At 41.3% G+C, this 23648-nt stretch overlaps 1 protein-coding gene across 1 annotated transcript in view; it reads left to right on the top strand.

Annotated features, from left to right (window-relative positions):
- Positions 1-20665, top strand: part of hhat (hedgehog acyltransferase) — a 446467-nt gene extending 425802 nt beyond the window's left edge. Inside the window, exon 12 of the mRNA XM_072509767.1 lies at positions 20383-20665. Within this exon, the coding sequence (XP_072365868.1) occupies positions 20383-20468 (86 nt within the window). The 3' untranslated portion in view covers positions 20469-20665. The remainder of the gene's footprint in view (positions 1-20382) is intronic.
- The last annotated feature ends 2983 nt before the right edge of the window (positions 20666-23648 follow it).

Below are 23648 nucleotides of genomic sequence, written 5' to 3'. Positions count from 1 at the left end.
TTGGAGATAGGCGGTGAAAGAGAAGGCACATCCCGCAGCTCTGTTAAAAACAGTTGGGTTGAGAAGGCTAAAGAGGGAACATCTCTCTCAACCTTTCTATAAGAAGAACCTTATTAAGGAGTAATGGTTAAGACTACAGGTGCTGGAAATCTAAAGTTCCGCTAGTTAAGGAAACTAGAGAAATGAAGAGAAGTTTCCAAGAAGTCTGGAGTTAATGGAACATAGGAAACAGAGGAAGCTGGGAACCAGAACAAGTTACTGTTCAGTAAAGTCACAGAAAGTTGAAAAGGCATTGAATCTTGAGAGACCAGAAAGATACCTGTAGCAGTGTTAAGGTTTGTGAGGAATTTTTACAGTTTGGAAGACATTATTTGAAATAATTGTGAAAATTGGTCGCTGGACCTTGGTGTTTGTGTGAAAGCTTATAAGACAACGGAAACCTGAAGGGAGAGGATTAAAACTTGAAAGCAAAACCTTGATGGAAGCAGCAGAGGTAAAGCATTTTTTAAAAGAAGCTCTGAAAGTGTGACTTTTAAAAGTGGAATTTGAAACCACTCGTGTGGAAACCGGAGTTCAGTGACACAAGGTGATCCATCGTGTAAGATTTATCTGGTGGATTTTGAAAAAAAAGCAACAGTTTTAACTTGGGTTCAGAGAGAAATGTGTCTCTCCACAGTCATCTTGTGTGCTTAAAAGGGACTTAATGGGCGGGATTCTCCAACCCCACCCCCCCCCGCCGGGTTGGAGAATCCCCGGGGGGGGGGGGGGGGGGCGGCGTGAATCCAGCCCCGCCGCTCCGACGCCAGCTGCCGTATTCTCCGGCGCCGGTTTTCGGGCAGGGCGGGGATCATGCTGCACCAATTGGGGTCTGATGGCAGCGTTCCCCCCCCCCCCCGGGCAGTTCTCCGGGCCCCAACGGGCCAAGCGGCCGTGGTTTCTGAAGAATCCCGCCGGCGTGGATTGGATATGGTCCCACACGGCAGGACCTTGCTGGTAGGCCGGCTGGTGCGGTCCTTGGGGGTGCGCAGGGGGATCCAGCCCCGGGGGGGGCCCCCACGGTGGCCTGGCCCACGATCGGGGCCCACCAATCTGCGGGCAGGCATGTGCCGTGTGGGCACTCCTTCCGCGCCAGCCCCTGTAGGGCTCCGCATGGCCGGCGCGGAGAAGATACTCCCCTGTGGCCGGCCGGTCTGCGCATGCATGGAACCATGCCGGTGGTTCTGCCCATGCGCTAACACGCGCCGGCCCTTTGGCGGCGGTTGGTGCAGCGCCAACCCCTCTGGCAATGGCCTAGCCCCCGGAAATGCGGGGGATTCCGCAACTTCCGGTCAGCCCGACGCCAGAGTGGTTTGCGCCGGTTTTTACGCCGGTGTCGGGCCATCGCGGGTATTCGGGAGAATCTCGCCTAATGTGTAAATGAGACCATTGTAGCTTAAGATGCACTTTGTAACCCATGTCAATCCTAAAACCTGTGCATAATTGTTAAGCTAAAGGAGGAGTAGAGTATAGTATTATTAACCAATTTTTTCATGTTTAATAAATGTTTTTTTCTTGTTGTTAAAAATAGTTACTGATCCTGTGACTCTGTTCCTCCATGTTTTATAAAAAAAAGTAACGGTTACAGCCCTAGGAGCCAGGGTTCCATTCAGGGATGTGCAGTTATAACCTCAACTGAGATCGTAACAACAGTAGTAATGATCCATGCAATTAGTCAGACATCACATGGCAGACCAACCTTAGAAGCTATTCCTATCACCTCAGTTCACAACCTAACATTGAAAGATCCAGAACATTTTGACAACATTGGCAGCTTCAAGGGAGCTACAACAGTACACTTGCAAGAGAATGCAAGTCCATCAGTGGAGACGGTACATTTTGCGCAACACAAATGCCAAAATCTATAACAAGAAACAGATTCTACACTACAGAAACTGTGGAAAAGCAATATTGATGGCCTGATTCAATGCAGCATGTCCACGAGCGCGTGAAACCATTGTGGCCTTATGGGGTTGAGATAGACATCTTCCGGGAGTTATTTTTGAAGGGAGGCTGGCCATCACACTGGAATATTTGCGACTTGATATTCTTCAACAACTTCAGCACTCACACATGGGCATAGATCAGATGAGAAAATTCACAAGGGAGACAGTCTATTGGCAGGGTATGACATTGAAGTTGTCATCAAGAAATGTGAGGCATGTCAAGAGCATATGCTAAGTTAGCACACAGCACCATTAATTCCACATGGACTTCCTACCCATCCTTGGTCAAAAATCACATCCGACTTCTTTCATGTAATTTAACTTCATTGTCATAGTCAACTACTTTACCAAGTATCCCATTATTTGACAATTGTACAATACATTAAGCACAACTGTCATGTGCACGCGAGATGCTATTTTCAGTTTATTTGGTGCGTCTAGAGAAACCATTATGAAAAACAGTTTGCAATTTCTTGAAATGACATTTCAAGATATATGTGGGAAGTGGAATGTCAATCTCGCTACTTCTTCTCATTACCCTAACAATAATGGTAAAGTAGGGGATGGCATTAAACAGGAAATTTGAGGTGCATGTAACAAGGGTGCAACAATAATCATGGGTGACTTTAATCGACATATAAATTGGGCAAAAATAATTAGCAATAATAATGTGGTGGATGAATTCATCGATTTTCTTTTTAGACCAGGACGTCGAGGAACCAACTACGAACATGCTATCCTAGATTTTGTGCAATAAGAAAAGGTTAATTAATAATCTTATTGTTCAGGGTAATATCTTGGCATCGATTGAGAATTGATTAGCAGACAGGAAACAGAACAAGGAGTCACAGTCTCAGGGTACAAGGTAGGCCATTTAGGACTGAGATGAGGAGAAACACTTTCACTCACAGGGAGGTGAATCTGTGGAATGCTTCACCACAGATTGCTGTGCAGGTCAAGTCACTGAATATATTAAGAAGGAAATAGATAGATTTCTAGACTCCAAAGGCATCAAGGAGTATGGGGAGAGCATGGGAGTATGGTGTGGAGATAGAGAATCAGCCATGGTCATACTGAATGACTCAAAGGACCAAATGGTCTCCTCATGCTTCTATTTTTTATGTTTCTATGTTCTAATGGCTTTGCTAAATGAATGATTAGCATGGTCAAATCCATAACTCTCAAATGTAGACAGACTAAGTTAGATCCACACACATTGTAATGTTACATCTGAAAGCAACACCTTTGAGTGGGAGTATTCTATCACCAGCAGAGTTCATGTTTGGCAGCCCACTAGGTACCAATTCACCCATTCTTACACATTCTGCTCTCTCAGACACCAGACAGCAACTTCTGAAACTTCAAGAAAAGGTGACTAGCATGCACGATAAAAATGCAGGTACAGAATTGCCAAGTTTACAGTTGAGACAAGAAGTTCATATTCAGAATCCCATAGAAGGTACATGCCAACCAGTTGAAGTGAAAATGGTTTGTTTCTAACCAAGATCCAATGAAGTTATGACACACAGGCACAATAGTGAGATGTAACCGAGGACAATTCAGATACCTTCCAGCTCCTCAATCACTCAACAGTGCTATTGCATCAAGGGCTAGACCCCAAATGCAACCAGGGACAACATCCAAAATGACAATCCCACAGGTCACCGTGAGCAATTAAAGAAACTTCCAAACAGGGTTATCATTACAAGAACTGGGCTTACCAGCAGATTACCTCTACACTTTAGAGACTTAATTCGTTCCGTACACTTCTGTAATGCTAACTAAACATTAACATGCATTGAAATGAGTTATATTTCTTTGGGAGGGAGGAGAAAGTATATTTGAAAAGAAAGGATGATCTTGTAATATGCCTTAAAAGGATAGCAGCACACATCAGCAGAAGGGAAGTTTGGCATGCAACGCAGTCTTAGATTCACTTCTGTTTTTGAGCAGACACAACTCTGTTGCTGATATCATCAAGCTTTCTATCCATGTATATATATTCTCAAGTGCCTATTTTAAATAAATGTACCCACAACATATTTACCCAATCACCTATGAGTGATTGGTGCCTTCAAATCATTATAACACAACAACTTTGTTTTATCTGAGGATATCTCAGATGAAATGAAATGTATGGAAATATCAAAATAATTATTGAGTGCACCATTGGCATATTGAAGCAGAATTTCCAGTACTTAGATCAGTCTGACATCTTTGTGCAATATAGCCTGACCAGGATATAATTAATTATGCATACGACACAACTCTTGCAAAGAAATGTTTTAATGGTGGTCCCAGTGGAGGAAGTAGGAAGACTCTTTGAACTAGCAAGAGGCGCAAGAACAGTTTAAAGAGGCAGTGGAAGAAACATTTCTGCCAACTGTAATTCATGCAGATTTCAAATCCATTTCGAATCCTGCTGTATCATTTACATATCCTCAATGGCCATATAGAATCTCCCCTCTATGATTTTGATTAACCAATCCCTAAACCTCTTGAAGGTGGGGGGATAGTGCATTCCGCTCTAGCAAAAGAGTGTGAATGAAATAATCTGAGCATCTACAGGAGAAACACACATTTATTTGTGGCATAGGGATTATCACTGGAGTTGCTGTATGTGCCATCATGGAGTCCAAATTTACAAAACTGTTGTACAAATCTGAATCTTATGGGTAAAGGAACTTGTTTAACTTAAAGTTTTATCAACATTACTTTTCACAGCATGGAGCTCAATGACTGCACCAGCACGTGATGCTCAGAAAGCATTGTTCACTTAAAAACAGGCTCAAAGTCTAGAATCCCAAGCTCAGCAACCAAAGTAGGGTGCAAGGTAGATATCCAAAAGGCAAATTCCCCCTTTTCCTCCACCATCTGCCACCATCAGCTGTGGTGTAACTCACAAAATGAGCCCCTAGCTCATTCTCAAAATACTCAATTTGTGTATGTTTCTGAGCTGCTGAGTTGGAGGGAGAGTACAAGTTATAGTGTGTGCTCTGAAATGTTAGGGTTTCTGGATACAGTTGACCTGGTTTGACTTTTTGAAGTACATCTGGAGAAAGAGACGAGAAAGATATGTTACAGTGGTGTCCTTATTAGGAGTAAATGAATAACGTTTTCAGTTGGGAGTGAGACTGTAAAGGCACTCACTATTTTGGCAGTTAGTGAGTGAGAGAATAGTATAAGAAAGAAGAGCACCAGAAGAGGATCACACGACTAAGCTGAAGAACGGTCTTCCACTTCACATCCAGCACTATTAATAGCCTCCATTCTCAGGAATTCAAAGGCGTCATTTTCACTGGAAGTTAGATGTCTGCTGTTTGGTGATACTCCTGTTGGTGTTTTTCCTTGTTGCTACGGATTATTATCTGCAAGAAGAGTAAAATAACTGAGAAGCTTCAGTTGTAAGATACTCTACCTGGTCTAAACGTTCTTGTCTCTACTCTGGATATCAATCACAACAACTTGGATGTTCCATTAAATGTGGTGCACCTTATTAAACCACTAAGCAATAGTACATACTCACAATAATATCGTTGCTTAATTTTCCGACGGGCCGGAGTCCGTCTCTGGTGAATCGTGTTATGGGCGAGGCGTTTTCAGAACCCCAAAATGTAACATGGAGTTCAACCTACCTCTCCCTTTAATGGATTTGTTGCTTTTCCGAGCACACGGCTTTTTCCCTAGGTGTGATATTACAATTATGGACACGTGGTTTTTAAACACAAAACACTGTTTATTCGATGAACTCAACTTAACATCTTAAATAAACATTGGATTTCTTAACACCCCTTACTTCAAAGATAACTCAGAAAATATTGCAACAGTAAATAAATCCTTAAAATGTTCCTTCAAACTTCCAAGTGACTTAACACCTTTAAACAGTATCACATCAGGTTAAAGGCTATATATATTTTCTGTAGAATGGCAGAGATATATTAGCTTGGGTGACTTCAGCTCCAGCACCTTGCTTTCTTCATGCAGCTCTCTGGAAACCCACAGACACACCCACACTGCTTTCTCAAACCTGGCTTTCTCACTTCTAAGCAGATCACAGCAAACCAGAACTTCTCAAGCTGCTGTCTCAAACTGGCTTTCTACTTTTAAACTGCTCTCAGCAAAACCAGCCAGGCACTTTTTAAACTAACTGCAAACCAAACTGCAAAATCAAACAAAATGGCTGAACTGAGCTGAGCTCCACCCACTCTCTGACATCACTGTTTTCTTAAAGGTACATTGCTTACATATCCATTTCTTAAAGGCAATCTTGCATGACACCTCCCCCCAAGAAAAAAAACCCCATCAACTTCAAGATGGTTTCATTTTTCACTTTTGCACCATCCACTAAGAAATGTACACAGTAAATATACCTTTTCATTTAAAAAAAAACAACACACGCAAACATTTATAACAATATAGTCCATTTTTCTTTGTTCTTCTTCCTCCAACCGAAATCTTTCTCGATTGACAGTCTCTTTGAACAAAGTCTCTGCACGATCCATCCATTCTTCTACGCCTCGGCATTTCTCTTCAGAATCAGATACTTTAGTTCAATCTGATCACAGAGCCCCTTGCAATTCTCCAATACAGGAGCATTGGTGATCACAGCTTTCAGGCAGTCAAATGCCTGTTGAAAGTCCGCCGTCCATTGAAATGTTTTACGTTTCTTCAGCAATTCCATCAGTGGAGTAATCATGCCACAAAACCTTTGCACAACTGTTCGATCAAATTCATTCATGTTAAGAATTCGCATTGCCTCCCTTCATCTTGAGGGGGTCGGAAACTCCTCAAGGAAAGTGATTTGGGCTTCTCCAAATTCACTTTCGGCTAGGTTCATTACCAAACCCGCCACCTGAAGTCGATCGAAGAACTCCATACGATGGTTTAAATGTTCTTTCCATGTCTGGAAGTTGAAAATAGAAGCAGATTGTCCCAGTTTCTCCATGCAATCCTTCAATAGTGGGACAGGATAAGAGTCCGTTCTTATAACTGCATTCACCTTTCTATAGTCCACACACAACCGTTGGGTACCGTCTGGTTTAGGTACCATCACTATGGGTGAGCTCCATTGGCTGCAACCCACTTCAATTATGCCATTTTTCAGCATACTATCAATCTCTTTGTTAACCTGTGCCAATTTTAAAGGGTTAAGTCTGTATGGATGTTGTTTGATAGGAACAGCATTTCCCACATCTACATCATGTGTAGCCATTTTAGTACTTCCCAATTTATCTCTACAAACTTGCCCATGTGATATCAATAACTCTTTCAGGTCAGTTTGTTTTTCCTCTGGAAGGTAACTTAACAATTCATCCCAATTTTTGAGAACATCCTCATTTTCCAATTTAATTTGAGGTATGTCAGATTCACAGTCATCTGGATTTGGTTCATCACTTTGAGTTAGAATCATTAAAACCTCCTTTTTCTCTCCTTCCCTTTCAAAGTACCTTTTAAGCATATTCACATGACACACTCGGTGAGTCTTCCTTCTATCTGGTGTTTTTACCACATAATTCACCTCACTTAATTTCCTTTCAATCTGATACGATCCACAAAACCTAGCTTTTAAAGGCTTCCCTACCACTGGTAACAACACTAAAACTTTATCCCCACTGGCAAAACTACGAACTTTGGATTTCTTGTCCACTACCCGTTTCATCACATTTTGTGCAACATTCAAATGTTGTCTAGCCAATTCAACTGCTCTATTTAATCATTCCCTAAAATTTCACACGTAATCCAATAGTGTAATTTCCGATTTCTCACCCACCAATTTTTCCTTAAGCAATTTAAGTGGTCCTCTTACCTCATGACCAAAAATTAGTTCAAAAGGACTAAATTTGGTAGACTCATTAGGTGCATCCCTAATTGCAAACAATACGAATGGGATTCCTTTATCCCAATCCTCTGGATAATCTTGACAATACACCCTCAACATTGTCTTTAATGTCTGATGCCGCCTTTCTAACACTCCCTGCAATTCTGGATGGTACGCAGTTGATTTAAATTGTTTTATTCCTAAGCTATCCATAACTTCTTTGAATAACTTTGAAGTAAAATTCGTTCCTTGATCCGATTGAATTTCTGTGGGTAGTCCATATCTAGTAAAGAATTTAAATAACTCCTCCACAATCCTTTTAGCTGTTATATTACGCACTGGAATGGCCTCTGGAAACCTAGTAGACACATTCATTACAGTCAAAAGATATTGATTCCCACTTTTTGTTTTAGGAAGCGGTCCTACACAATCGATTAGGACCCTTGTAAAAGGTTCCTCAAATGCTGGAATGGGTATTAAGGGTGCTGGTTTTATCACTGCTTGAGGTTTCCCTATCACTTGATATGTGTGACATGATTGGCAAAATTTAACTTCATCTTTATGTAGTCCAGGCCAATAAAAATGTTTCTGGATTTTAGCTTGAGATTTCCTTATTCCCAAATGACCTCCCACCTCATGTACAACTCGCAACACCTCCTTTCTATACCCTACCGGCAATACAACTTGATGAACTTCTTCCCACTTTTCATCCGCCTGCATATGTATAGGTCTCCATTTTCTCATCAAGACATCATTTTTACGGTAACAACACTCTGGTATACTCTTAGATTCCTCTTCCGTATATGCTTTCTGATATATCCGTTTTATTTCTACATCTTTCTGTTGTAACTCTGCCAATTTTCCTGAACTAAAAATATCCGCCTCATCCTCTACCTGTTCTTGTTCTTTTTCAATCATCTGATCAAAAATCGTTTCTGATAATTGCACTTCAACTTCATCTTCACTCTTTGATTTTTCCTCTTGTCTTACCTGTGACTTTGCGACCTTGGTACTACACAATCTGGAAAAATCCCAGGATATTCTTTCTTCGACCCTTCAGTTGTCTGATTTTCCACTGGCTCATCAACCACAGTAGGCATCACTCCCACCTGCGATCCAGCTATATCATTACCCAAGATAAACTATTCCTGGACAAGATAATTTATCTATTACTCCTACTACCACTTCACCACTCTTCACTGGACTTTCCAACCTTACCTTATATAATGGAATGCTACTCCTCTCACCCTGAATTCCACATATCACCACCTTTTCTGGCAACATTCTTCCCAAACTACATAATTCCTTATCTCTTACCATTAAAGATTGACTAGCCCCTGTATCTCTTAAAATTGTGACGTCTTTACCTGCTCCTCCTGATACACATGAGTAAACTTTACCCACACAAGTAAATTCTTTAAAGACATCTGGCACCTTCTTAACAATTACTTCTTGAACATGCTGTACAATCGTTTGCACCTCCTTCGCTTCCCTTGGGCTTTCCTTTACCACTCTAACAAACCCCACTGTCTTATCCTGTTTTACCACATCAGCCTTCCCAGTGCTTTTCTTCAACCACCAACACTGTGACTTTACATGGCCTAGTTTATTACAGTGAAAACATCTGAAACTTTTCATTCTTTTCCACCCTCCTGGATTTCTTTTTTAATCTGAGGTATACTCTCTTTATTGTCTCCCATCAGATCACCTTTACCTTGCATGACAATCTGCTGACAAGCTCTCCATGCATGACTTCTGAGCAACAGACCAGGTCATTCTAACGACTGTGGCACATGTTCTTTTGTCTTCCTTTTTTATCTCTGGCCCTCTACCATATAATGTAACGCCTGTTTTTAACCCATCTAATTGGTTTTCAATTACTTCACTCTCTTTTTCCATGCCTTCTGCAGGACCAGGATTTTACAGTCCCTCACCCCAGCGGGATATTACGCTCCTGCCAAAGTAAACAGCAATTTAAATGGCTTACCATGTCATCCAGTGGGAGACTCGCCATGGCGGAGCTGTAAAATCCTGGCCCGGGTGTCTCATGTCTTAATGGAATTTCAAGTTTCATGCTCGAGGTATCATGGCCAGCTTGACTTGCCTTTGTTATCACTGGTATCAATCTCCAAAGCTGGGAGAAGGAAGCATGTTATTAGCCCTTAATGAGGGATAATGTATTTCTATTCCCTGGTACAAGCCCTCCTTCAGTTTAATTTATTTTTCAGAATTTGCTAATTCTAGCAATTTTTGTCTCATCTTGCGTCTTCAAACCGATAGTACAGTTCTTTAGATATCGTCAATCTGAGTACTCCTTTCGTCTTGATATTTCATGTTACCACCATGAGAGAGACTCCGCAAACAGGGCTCCACCACATTTATTAATGTAGAAGAAATAAAGAACCAGTTGTATAGTTAAAAAGTGATTGTACATTTAAAAGGTAAACAATATATTGGCTTACTGACAGTCTGCAGTCAACATTAGCGACCAACCCAGTGGATGTGGACGAGCAACATTTGTATTGCATGATGTGTCAGGATTAATTTTTGCTGAATGCCCTGAAGAGTGTAAGAAAGAGGAATTTCCAGGTGAATGATGATGCTGTACGGTGTAATTCGTAAAAGGTGCTTTAAGATTGGATGAGGAGAAGAAATTGCAAATGTCATACATGGATAGGACACTGCATTAATGGAAGGTCATGATCAGTTCTCCCACTTTGGTTGACCTGGCTGGATCATTGAATTTGTGCTTGCATTGCTTCCAGGTGTGTGCAATTATGGAAGAGGCATTTTTCACTTGTGGTGACATCCTCCCATTCTCCTGAACTGAGCTTTAGGCTTTGTGATGCTCTTCACAAAAGCTTAAAGCTTGGGATACGTTATAAAAAGAGACAAACACACTTAAATTGCCACAGGACTTTAATTCCTGCAGCAGGACCTGATTTCCTGCCCACGTGTTTGGAGCTCTCCTGTAATATGGAAATTAGGCTGCCCTTGAAATTTGCACAGGTTGGAACACACCAATATGACGCGATGACTGTGGGTCAATTAGACATATTTTGGATTCTGCCCATTAGGTTAATGTTCAAATGGAAAATTGATGCAACTTTCTTCACCTTTTTCAGCGAAAAAAAAAGGAATGCCTAAAAAATCAAACGGATGGCACTCACAGTGGCCTCCTCACAGCTGGAGAAAGTCCTTTGGTGCAGAGACTAGATTGATCTTTTCATCGTAAGCCCAATTCTGAGTTATGTTTTGTAAACAGTTTGCTGCAGCCAGATTAGCTCAGTTGCAAACATCACTCGCACAGGAACTGCTGTAAATCATGATTGAAATAAAACTGTCAAACTCCAAAACTAACACTGTGATGGGAATTGTACTGTTACAATTCTGTTTCTCAGCCTTTGCGTTTGTCCCTAAACATAGCTGCACATCATGTGAACTCTTAAAGTTCCAATCCGTCGTTAAAATCCCCATCGAATGTATGCATGCTCATGTCTTTGGGTTATATTAATTAAAGAGTCAGTGCTACCACTTTAGGGAAATGGTTGTGGGACAAGTTCAATTTTCATAGATGTCTGTTCTAAAATCACACTTGAGGCGAACTTGCAGTGAGTTACAAGAGGATCCTTACTATTGACCCCAGCAGGGTTTACTCGGTCATTTGAAGACATCATCAAGTGGAAGGCAATGTATCTCACCTGTTCCATGTGATCACTGTGCAGCATGGTAGTACAGTGGTTAGTACTGTTACTTCATAGCACCAGGGTCCCAGGTTCAATTCCCGGCTTGGGTTACTGTCTGTGCGGGGTTTACACACTCTCCCTGTGTCTGCGTGAGTTTCTTCTGGATGCTCCTGTTTCCTCCCACAAATCCGGAAAAACATGATGTTAGGTAATTTGGACATTCTGAATTCTCCTTCTGTGTACCCAATGTGGCGACTAAGGGCTTTTCACAGTAACTTTATTGCAGTGTTAATGTAAGCCTACTTGTGACAATAAAGATCATTATTATTATCAGAAGGCCAACCATCCACCACTGCACTCCCCCCCCCCCCCCCCCCCCCCCCGGTGTAATGGGAACATACCAGGGCTCCCTAATCCTTGACTCCATTCATAAAGGTTTTTTTCAAAAATCTCAGTCCTTTATTCAGAGATCCTATCACTTGACTCCACCAGTGAGGCATGCTTATAGTCTGCCCTCTGCCCTCAATTCAATGTGCCTATCTGCCTGGGTCCTGACTGAGCCAAGCTAGATGGAACTCCTGGTATAGGGAGTTCCCCTCTCCTTATCCCAATTCTGCTTTCTGATGGTACTTTCCTTGTAGTTGGTGTACAGAAGATCCACTCGTTATGAAGCATCTTGATCTTCTGTCATTTTTGAATGGTTTCTTTCAGAGTCCGACTGAAGTTACAGCAGGAGGCAAGAGATCCCCCAGAGATTGCTTGGATTTAGATTTAGATTTATTGTCACATGTACCGAGGTACAGTGAAAAGTATTGTTCTGCGTAAAGTCCAGGCAGATCATTCCATGCATGAAAAAATATAGGACATACGATAAATACACAATGTAAATACATAGACATAGACATCAGGTGAAGCATACAGAGTACAGTGCTACCAATAGTAGAGCATTTGCGTAGAGGGATCAGTTCAGTCCATAAGAGGGTCATTAAGGAGTCTGGTAACAGCGGGGAAGAAGCTGTTTTTGAATCTGTTAGTGCGTGTTCTCAGACTTTTGTATCTTCTGCCTGATGGAAGAGGTTGGAAGAGAGAATAACTCGGGGGAGGGGGGGGGGGGGGTCCTTGATTATAATGATGTGGAGATGCCGGCGTTGGACTGGGGTGAGCACAGTACGAAGTCTTACAACACCAGGTTAAAGTCCAACAGGTTTGTTTCGATGTCACTAGCTTTTGGAGCGCTGCTCCTTCCTCAGGTGAATGCAGAGGTCTGTTCCAGAAACACATATATAGACAAATTCAAAGATGCCAAACAATGCTAGGAATGCGAGCATTAGCAGGTGATTAAATCTTTACAGATCCAGAGATGGGGTAACCCCAGGTTAAAGAGGTGTGAATTGTATCAAGCCAGGACAGTTGGTAGGATTTCGCAGGCCAGATGGTGGGGGATGAATGTAATGCGACATGAATCCCAGGTCCCGGTTGAGGCCGCACTCATGTGTGCGGAACTTGGCTATAAGTTTCTGCTCGGCGAATCACCAGGCAGGAATGTTCCCTTCCAGTCGGGGAACACTTCAGCAGTCAAGGGCATTCAGCCTCTGATCTCCGGGTAAGCGTTCTCCAAGGCGGCCTTCAGGACCCGCGACAACGCAGAATCGACCAAATTGCAGAAACTGGCAGAACATTGTGAATTCAACCCAACTCTGACTGAAATATTGTGAGACAGATTGCTATGTGGAATGAACAATGTAACAACTCAAAAAACCTTATTAGCAGAGCCCAACCTAGATTTTAAAAAAGCTACTGAAATAGGTTTATCTCTGGAAAATGCAGAGAAAGGGACTCAGGAGCTACAAGGGGCATCAGACAGCAATGTCCTCTGGTTAGGGGGAATGGCCTCATGTAAAAATGACCATTACTTAACCAAAGGCATAAATAGTCCATCACCAAATCGGAGATCAGCTCGCATACCCCGACCTTCAAGTAAATATTATGACAGTCCAGAGGATGCTAGGGAACCCGCTCTGGAAGATTACAGATGTCAGATGATGACCTATTGTAAGGTTTTACCTTCAGAGTCCAATGAAAGCTAAGGTGTTAGTGAATGGGTAAATGGAGATTATATCCCAGATCCCTTGTATAAAGTATAATTGGAGTGTGATTTATTATCAGGTCCAGTAGTTGTGGGAGTGTTTAAGAAGTTACCAGTAGATGGAGTTGATTGAAGGTTGTAGCTTCACCCATGATTACAGAGAGTACGAGGAAAGATGAGGAGACAGAACAGTTACAGGAAGTTTCCAGATATTTTCCACCATGTGTGGTGACCAGGGCAATGGCTAAACAAAGTCCACCACCAGAGATTAAAGTCACAACACTATCGGATGGTAGAATAGCCAAAATTATCCTTGAGGATGAGTATAATTACGATAAAAGTTTGGTAGTACAACATAAATTGAGGTCCTGGATGCATACCCAGAGTTATATAGATTAGCACAGGCAGCTCTCAACAAAGTTGAGGCAAAGGGGTGTCAAGAATGCTATTACATTCAGAACGGAATACCAATGAGGCAGTGGAGACATCATCATAGATCTGCGGACAAGGAATTGATGCTTCCTTCACCAGATAGTGGTACCACCCAAATATCATAATGAATTGCTGCATGCTGCCAGGACTGCATAATAATACAGTGCAATTCTGTAGAACCTGTCATTCCTGTCAGGTAATAGGTAAACCACAGCATGTGATTAGACCAGCGCCTTTGATACCCACACCAATATTTTAAGAACCATTTAGTCAGGTAATAGTCGATTGTGTGGGCCCATTTCCTAAAACGAAGGCAGAGCATCAGTACATTCTGACATAATGGATACAACCACCTGATTTCCAGAAGCCATTCCTTTCAGAACAATTACAGTTAAGGTAGTAGTGGGAAATTTTTTCTCAATGTATTTTATTCCAAACGTATATAAAAGGTTGGAAAACATGAACAATTCGGGAACAAACTCCCCAACACACTATACAGTTTGTACAAGTTTTTTCCCTTTTTCACCCCCCTCCCACCATCACTGGCGATGAACAACTCCTCAAACAGGGACACGAATATCCCCCATCTTGCCTCGAAGCCCTCCGCTGAACCCCTTAATTCGTATTTGATCTTTTCCAGCTGAAGAAGGTCGTATAAGTCGCCCAGCCAGGCCGCAGACCCAGGTGGCATTGTCAACCTCCATCCCAGTAAAATTCTTCGCTGGGCAATCAGAGAGGCAAAGGCCACAACATCGGCCCACCATCAGCTCCAGCATCTCCAATATCCCGTTACTTTGGGTCTCCTTTAGCACCATGTCAGTGATTCTGAAAGTCAAATTGGATCTCTGTCCTCTAGTTGCCATATTCAGGGTGTCGGACTCGCCGGGTCTGCAGACAGGGGCGGAGGTGGATGTTCTTGCCATCTCCTCGTTGATTGCCCTGATGCGAGTTCTGCTGGGGTGGAGGTCTCCAAGTCATCCAGCACCTTGACTCGTTAGGGGACCTAATGGAGTTTCTGCACCCGGAGAAGTGATCGTTCGAGGGATTCTAATAATAATAATTTTTATTTGTGTTTTTTTTTGATAAACAATTTTATTGAGTCATTTTGGCATAGTAAACAACAATACAAAACAATGTGCAAAGAACAATCAACATAGTGCAAAAACCAGCTCCCCTCCTACAAAGACCCGCCTAACTAACCCCCTAATCTACCTTGCCCTAACCCCCCTCTCCCGCTCTCTTCCCCCCCCCCCCCCCCCCCCCGCTGACGATTAATTTTCCGCAAAGAAGTCGATAAATGGTTGCCACCTCCGGGCGAACCCTGACAGTGACCCTCTCAGAGCCAACTTAATTTTCTCCAGAACGAGAAACCTCGCCATATCCGATAGCCAGGTCTCTGACTTTGAGGGCTTTGAGTCCCTCCACACCAGCAGAATTTGTCTCCGGGCTACCAGGGAAGCAAAGGCCAAAATGTCAGCCTCTCTCTTTTCCTGGACTCCGGGTCCTCCAAACCCTCAAAATTGCCACCTCTGGACTCATCACCACCCTTGTTTTCAGTACCCGGGACATAACGGCCGCGAATCTTTATTAGTGTTACAAGTAGGCTCACATTAACACTGCAATGAAGTTACTGTGAACATTCCCTAGACACCACACTTCGGCGCCTGTTCGGGTACACTGAGGGAGAATTCAGAATGTTCAATTTATCTAACAAGCACGTCTTTCGGGACATGTGAGAGGAAACTGGAGCACCTGTAGGAGACACACACAGAATGTGCAGACGCCGCACAAGGAGTGACCAAACCGGGAATCGAACTCGGGACCCTGGCATTGCAAAGCAACAGTGCTAACCACTAGGCTACCGCAGATGGAGGCCTTTCATTGCGCATGTTAAGGAACTAATCACCGTCAGTTACTAGAAAGGGGGGTGGTAGGGAAGGGGGTTTAGGGTGCATTGGCAGAGTGGGGTTATATTTTATTCAGTATTTTTTCTTGTATGTTTTATCTGTGGAATTGCAAAAATTTTTTAAAAAAGGAAATCAGTATGCTGGTTACTCTGAGAATTGTGCCGAAAATGTGCTTAAAAGTGCACTAGTTATCTTAAGCTTTACGATTTTGCTAAAAAAAAATTGCAGAAGCATAAAAATCTTCCATTAACCAGTGCACTAGAACATAATTGTACCTTTTTTCCCATTAAAAGTATTTTTCCCATAAAAAATACCTGCTGCACATTTATTAATATAACGGAAAATGGGTTTATTGGAAAAATAAGCATTTTTAACAAGGGTGCCCATTCATTCATATCTGAGTAACCCAACCTTAAATGACCGAAAATTATTTTAAAATCTATATGAACGATTTATTAGTTGCAATTGTGTATGTCGGTCATTCTCTCTGTAAACTAAATGCTTTGGGATATAAAAGAACTTTTAAAAGGGGCCTGCGACTGTACGTGGGTCTAAGAAAGTGGGCACAATCTGAAGAGCTTTCCAGTGTAATTGGTGGAATGAAAAATCTAAGTGTTACATGCACCATTGAGGATCAGATGGACTATTCATTAGCTGTATATGTGCCAGAGAATTGAAAGCTAAAGCTCCATTTAAGACTGGAATATTGTCATATATCAAGAACAAGGAACAAATGCTGACAGTCATCAGCCACACTGACAGGTGCTGCCATTACAAAGTTTGATTAAAGACCAGGAAAAAAAATGGAACCTTATTTATTATAAACAATAACAGATAGTAGGGAATGATTTTAAAGCAATAGTTTAAGCTCGAGCTCGGATGATGGTTGGAAATGATTGGTCTCCTCTCAGTTTAGAATGACAGCTGAGCTCCTCAATTCCATTTTGCAGTTATAATAACTCCACATATCTGCCATACCGTATATCATTGGCATTACTGCTGTGATCCTGCTCCTACTATCAGTCCAATTATACAGGGTTCACTCATTGGGTATTTTAACTTTCTGAAGTTGACCTGTAAGATGACATGGAAGATGATCATGGCATAGCGGATGAAAAATTTTGGGTGATTAATATGGTCTTTTCATCAAATTAACTCTGCTGTATAAATTCCTGCTAATAATAATTTACGGGTGACATGACTTCTGTATTATTCTGATTGAAGTATCTGGAATGGAAAAAACTGACTTTTTCACTGAAACATAATTAGTTGTTCTAGCAGGATATTATTTATCATTATGAAATACGAGGAAATTTGTTTCTGTTGATCAAACTGGTGAATACTAACTAATAATTACTGGTCAAAATATAGAATTACTGTATTACTGTTGTCCCACCGTGAGCTGCAAGGCAATAAATGAGCTGGTGGTGGGGGTGATAAATTAACAACGGGCTTTTCTGACTCCAGGAATAAGTGGAGAATCCCTATGAAAGCCCAATGAGACCTCGAATAACGAGGTCCATTTTCTCTAGAATTTAGAAAACTGAGGGGTGATCCCATTGAAATGCAGCTTGACAGGGTAGGTGCTGGAGGGATGATTCCCCCCCGGCTGGGAATCTAAGGGCTACGGTTTCAAAATAAGGAGCCAGCCATTTAGGATTGAGATGATGAGGAATTTCTTCACTCAAAAGAGTTTAGAATTTTTGAAATTCTCTACGTCAGAGCTGTGGGTGGGTGCTCAGTCATTGAGTATATTCAAAACAAAGATGTATTTTTGAGTACTAAGCGAATGAAGGGGTTTGGGATCGTGGGGTTGTGATAGAGCAGCCATCATCTATTGAATAGATGGAGCAGGCGTGAAGCACCCATTTTCCTATAAGCAGCATCCACACTAATAAATTGATGGGAACTGTGGTCGAACTTCCACTTAAATAACAGGGTTAAACCTCAGATTAGCATTTCACAGTGATTGAAGTGAAATGCCCCTAGATTACTAAATCAGGATTTATGGGGGGTAGACTAGGTGGCCTAATTTTGCACCTATCCCATCAATTCATATAGCCTGTAAGAATTGGGTTTGCTAACCATTGTTCTTAATCGTTTAGGTCTTTCAAAATCTTCATTTATTTAAACAATAGGACTGCAGTTTCCATGGTGGCTATATTCCAAAAGATATGAAATCTGCACCTTTCATTTTCTGCCTTAAAGAAATGATTAGTGAACTTCTGATAAAATAGATTGGTTAGAGCAGAGTTTAAAACGGTTTGATTTTTCCAGATTAATGACTGTTTCTAATGGGCGAATATGTTAAATGCAGCTTGGCTCCATCATCCAAAAGAGTAATTTAAACCAAATAATCTCATCATTAAAGAAAAAATGTGAATTTTTGTTACATATGGTTGATCGTTTCCATTAATAAAACTTGGAAAGGTATAAATTAGATTTGATTAATTTATTTTCTGACTACAGCCTATCTAGCAGTATGATTTTTTTCACTTTAGTAGCAGATCCAAGTACTAAGTCGCATAAATGCTCCCAACCAGGTGTGCAGAAATGAATACAATGTTTTTCTCAGAATGTTTTCATAATTGCGCATTCAATTCAAGATGAAAATAATCTCAGTACCTTACATTTGGTGCCAAGAAGAGAGACCTTGCTATGCTTAGCTGACAGTCTGAGGCTATGACCCTGATGAGGTTATTGCTTTTTCCCACTGAAAGTGTCTCGTTTTTAGACAAAACTGGATTGTTGTGCAAATAATACATGACATAATAGGTGTGTCTGCACTGGTAAGTAGGTGATGCTAGTGATAGCCATGATGCATGTGTTAGGTTTAAAAATGTCTAGACGTCTAGAAAATAATTTAACCCTTAAGAAGCAGTAATATAGCAAGCCTGTGTTTTAATTTACAGTGCTACTAACTGATGGGGTGCATATTTATGACCATGTGACAGTGTCTGTGAATGCAGAAGATTCTAATGTACATGCCAGAGACTTACTCTTCCCCCCCCCCCCCCCCCATTAAAAACCAAAGTGTTAACCCCATCACTCACATTCTTGAGGAAAGAATGAGTCTGAATTCAGCCTGTACCTTTAGGCAGATTTATTTTCAGGGTAAACCATAGACTCTTCCAGTTACCCTCAGTATGAGCACCTTTTTATCCTCGTTCAATGAAGCCCTGATGCTTTTTTTGAGCATGTGTTCTGTTGCAGCACAATTGCAACGTTAACAGATTTCTTTCACTTTTCAAAGCAAAACAAAATACAAGTACATGTTCTTTTTAGACAAATCAAAATACATCATGTCCACACTTTACAGCATAGTGAATTATTGATTTCAGTAATGCCCAAGGTTGCACAGATGTAATGGGTGTTCTCCACAGGTAGATAAACTTAAAAGGGAATTCAGGACGGCATTTGTGCACTTTCTAGTGGACAATCAAAGTAGGAAATGACCTAAGGCAATACTCAGCATGCTTTATATAAATCTCCAAAGTCCAACCTTGAGAGATCACACTTGGACGATATAAAATATTATCCATGATGTGGAGATGCCAGCATTGGACTGGGGTGGGCACAGTAAGAAGTCTTCCAACACCAGGTTAAAGTCCAACAGGTTTGTTTCAAACACTAGCTTTCGGAGCACTGCTCCTTCCTCAGGTGAATGAAGAGGTATGTTCCAGAAACATATATATATAGACAAATTCAAAGATGCAAGACAGTGCTTAGAATGCAAGCATTTGCAGTTAATTCAGTGTTTACATATCCAGAGATAGGGGTAACCCCAGGTTAAAGAGGTGTGAATTGTCTCAAGCCAGGACAGTTGGTAGGATTTTGCAAGCCCAGTCCAGATGGTGAGAGGTGAATGTAATGCGACATGAATCCCAGGTCCCGGTTGAGGTCGCACTCATGTGTGCGGAACTTGGCTATAAGCTTCTGCTCAGCGATTCTGCGTTGTCGCGCGTCCTGAAGGAAACGATGCATGCATGCTTTACATCCAGCTGAGTGAGGACTGTCTCATCTGGAAATCAGCACCTCCAAAAGTATGGCATAATATTGCTCTCGAGTGTCAGCATTTATGTGCTTGTCTAGAGTAGACCATGAACTCATAACATGCTGACTCAGAGACAAGACTGGTAACAGAGTCACAATACTATTGGTGGAAGAATTCAGGATAGAATCTAATTAATAATGTAAAACAAAATGTATAATGCAACCAATGCGAGAAGTACCTATGTACAGGCGTCTGGTGCATGATGCTTGCAATGAACACTGATAGTTATTGCTGTAAAATGCCATTTTTTTGAGGCTTTTGAAAGCAGTATAAAGTTGTTGTTTCCCCTGACATTGGTATCCTTGTGATTGTCCTGATGAGTGCAAGGTGAAAAGCTTCGACAAAATGTATTTTTCTAGCAATACTCAAGTTCCGTACTACTAAACTAAATGAGTGTTCTTTTTGTTTGTTTTGCAGGTTGGCCATGGATACCCATAGCAGTTCTGGCATATTTCTACTGCTATGCCCAAGTAGGAATTGAATATGACCGAATCAAAAATTGAATCTTCTGTTAACCGTGCTGCATTTCCGTGGTAGAATAAAATATTACTCCTAATGCTAACCTGTGTTTTCTTAAATTTTAAAATACAATACACTCTTTGGATCAGTGTTAATTTGGACACATAATTTGACTGTATTCTGACCTCCCAATTTTCTGTACTGTTTGAATAAACCTATACACGCTTCGTGTGATGCCAAAGGTTTGGGTAGAGAAACATGCTCAAAGCAGAGCTTCTATATTGTTTGCTTTGACAAAGAGTCATCCAGACTCGAAACATTAGCTCCCTTCTCTCTCCACAGATGCTGTCAGACCTGCTGTTGTTGTCTAGTATATTCTGTTTTTGCTTCTATATTGTTTTCCTTGGTGGAGTTATGCAGGCCCTGCCATGACAGTTTTCAATGATATCAAAGGATAACACTGTGCAGGTAGGGGTCGATGGTGCTGTCTGCCTCTGGGGGTTCAATGTAATCGGTGTAGCAACCCTAACACAAACAAATGTATCCACCTTGATGTGTGTAGAATGCATCAGTGCTCATTGAAATAGCTATCTTTAAAAAGTACATTGAAATGACCTACTATTTAAATCTTTATTTTCCTGCTTTTGGGGTCGATTAGACACCTTGATCCATCTGTATGAAATTCCGCGACCTAATATTTTAACAAAGGATTGTAAAACCATTCAATTGGTCGGCCAGAGGAATACAATGCAAATTGTTCAAACACTTTGGCAAATTCTTCTATTTGCGACATATCATAGGCTAATTTTTAAAAACTCAATTTGGATTAGGTATCTGTTTTACAGAACTGAAGATTAATGCAGGTTAGCTGATCAATTAAATCAGAGAAGCAGTATCTGGTTACGTAATCCCAAAGAAGATTCAAAGGGTCAATTTAGATGAAAAAATACTGTCTATTGGAATTAACCTGAACGAGAATGCTAGATATTCGCCTGTGCCTACAATGGAATGTTTATATCACAACAGAAAAATCACATTTTTTGAACCAAGTGTAACTCAGTCAGGGCAAGCTGTTCTGCAACAATTGATTCCCTAAGATTAATTTCTGTTATCATAATAAATTAACATCAAAAAAGGCAGTTGATTCTAATAGATATATCAGCTTCCTCGTCTCAATAACCTTCTCCCTTTATATTCTCTGCTCGCCTCTCTTCCTCTCTTCACACTAACTGAAGATATCTATACGTAATTCCTCCATGATCAAATGGTATGCACATATTCTGCTTCCTTGACGTCCCTGCAGTTTTTGTCTTGGCTAACCACCCCATCATCCTTCACTACCCTTCTTCCATTATCCAGCTTGGAGGGGTTTACCCTGGTTTGATTTGACTCTTACTTAATTGGACTTAGCCAAAGAATCTTCAGCAACTATATACTTTTCTGCCCTCACACCATTGGGTTTCGTGTCCCCAGGATTTATCCATGGAGTCAGATTCCGCATGCTTAGTGGTGACGCCCAGTTCGACCTCTATAACCCTTCTACAGTTTCTGGATTGTCAGGATCCTTCTTCAACTGTCAATGACGGATAAAATGTAATTTTCTCCAACCAAACACTGGAAAAACTAAAGAGGAATACCGGTGGGGACGTAGACTTAAGTAGGGGTTCCAATATAGAAAGAGGGACCTTTTTGAGATGCCACCCCAAGGCCTGAGCAATGTGATTTGCTAGGGTTCATTAACTGCCCCTGAAAGCCTCAAAATTGAGACCCCTAGGCCTTGCCCGCCCCACATTAAATTGCGGACAGATCCGAGGTGAGTGGGAGGATAGTAGGAAGGCCACCTGAGCAATTTTACAGGCCGGAAGGGGCCTGTAAAATTCTGCACCTGCCTCAGCCCATTTGTTACGGAAACCTTTATCTCTGCCTTTTCGCCTCACACCTTAACCACCAGTGCTGGCCACTTTTCCCCTTCCACACTCTATAAACCTGAGCATATCTTGTTTGTGGCAGATTCTAAATCAGATCTCACACATCCATTACCTTCAGTACCTCAAACATGAAATTCTTATCAAGTACATATCTTTTCCTCGGAGCTTCCAGTAAAAAGGGTAGTTTGAAATATAAACAAATTGCTTTTGTTGAATTTGCAGGCAGATACTGAGAAGAATTAAGGGAGGTAGGCATTCTGGGAATGGAGTGAAGGAATTTACAAAAAGATAACCGTGAGGGCAGTCCACTGAATGGGAAGAAGTGACATAAGGGGATTGGCTGTGGGACCACAGAGGAAAGACAGTAGAACAGGAAAAGAAATGTCGTAAACCTATTGACATAAAAGGAACATTAAAAAATGGCTGACAAACCTTATACCTCCAAATCAGGTGTCATCTGCATGTATATTTCGTCACGTCCTCTTCACTCCTCCTATACTTACTTTTGAAATTGATTTCCTCTGAGAATCAAAATTGCGAACAAATGTTGTTTTTCTAATTTCGCCACTAAGACCACAGTAAATCTGCCCCTTTTGTTGGCCGTTCAGAAATGTTTCCCAATTCAGTATTAGATTGGAACCTATAAATAGACTGTTTGAACAATTTCTCCTGTATGGGACACTTGAGAAAGTGACAATCATCTGTGTGTGCACTGAGTAAATGTCATCCTCAGAGAAATGATTGCTAGTTTACTTTGAACCAGTGGGTAGTTAGAGATTTCGTTCACTGGAGATTATCCGTCTGATTATTCTTGCAAATTTTGCTTACTTCCTACGTATGTAACATTTTAGATTATACAGTGATTTTAGTCTCATTAAGTTTTTTTTTGAGACATTTAGAGTACCCAATTTCTTTTCCAATTAAAGGGCAATTTAGCATGGCCAATCCACCTACCCTGCACATCTTTGGGTTGTGGGGTTGAGACCCACACAGACAAGGGGAAAATGTGCAAACTCCACACGGCAGTGATATAGGGCTAGAATCGAATCCGGCTCCTCAGCACTGTGAGGCAGCACTGCTAATCACTGCGCCGCCATACCGCCTTAAGTCTCATTAGGTTTGTGCAAATCATTGTACACAATATTAGTTTTAATTTGCATATAACTTGTACAGTCGCTTACCTCAGACTTTAAAAAATACATTCTCGGTCATTATAATTATAATGCAACATTATAATTTCCCACACAGGCCTTATTGTGATCTTTCATAGTTAGACCAGCTTGTTAGTGCTGAACT

The sequence above is a fragment of the Scyliorhinus torazame genome, chromosome 1 (assembly GCF_047496885.1).
Source record: "Scyliorhinus torazame isolate Kashiwa2021f chromosome 1, sScyTor2.1, whole genome shotgun sequence".
Taxonomy (NCBI): Eukaryota; Metazoa; Chordata; class Chondrichthyes; order Carcharhiniformes; family Scyliorhinidae; genus Scyliorhinus; species Scyliorhinus torazame.
The sequence above is the reverse complement of the archived record's forward strand: the minus strand, read 5'-3'. Positions and strand labels throughout refer to the sequence as shown.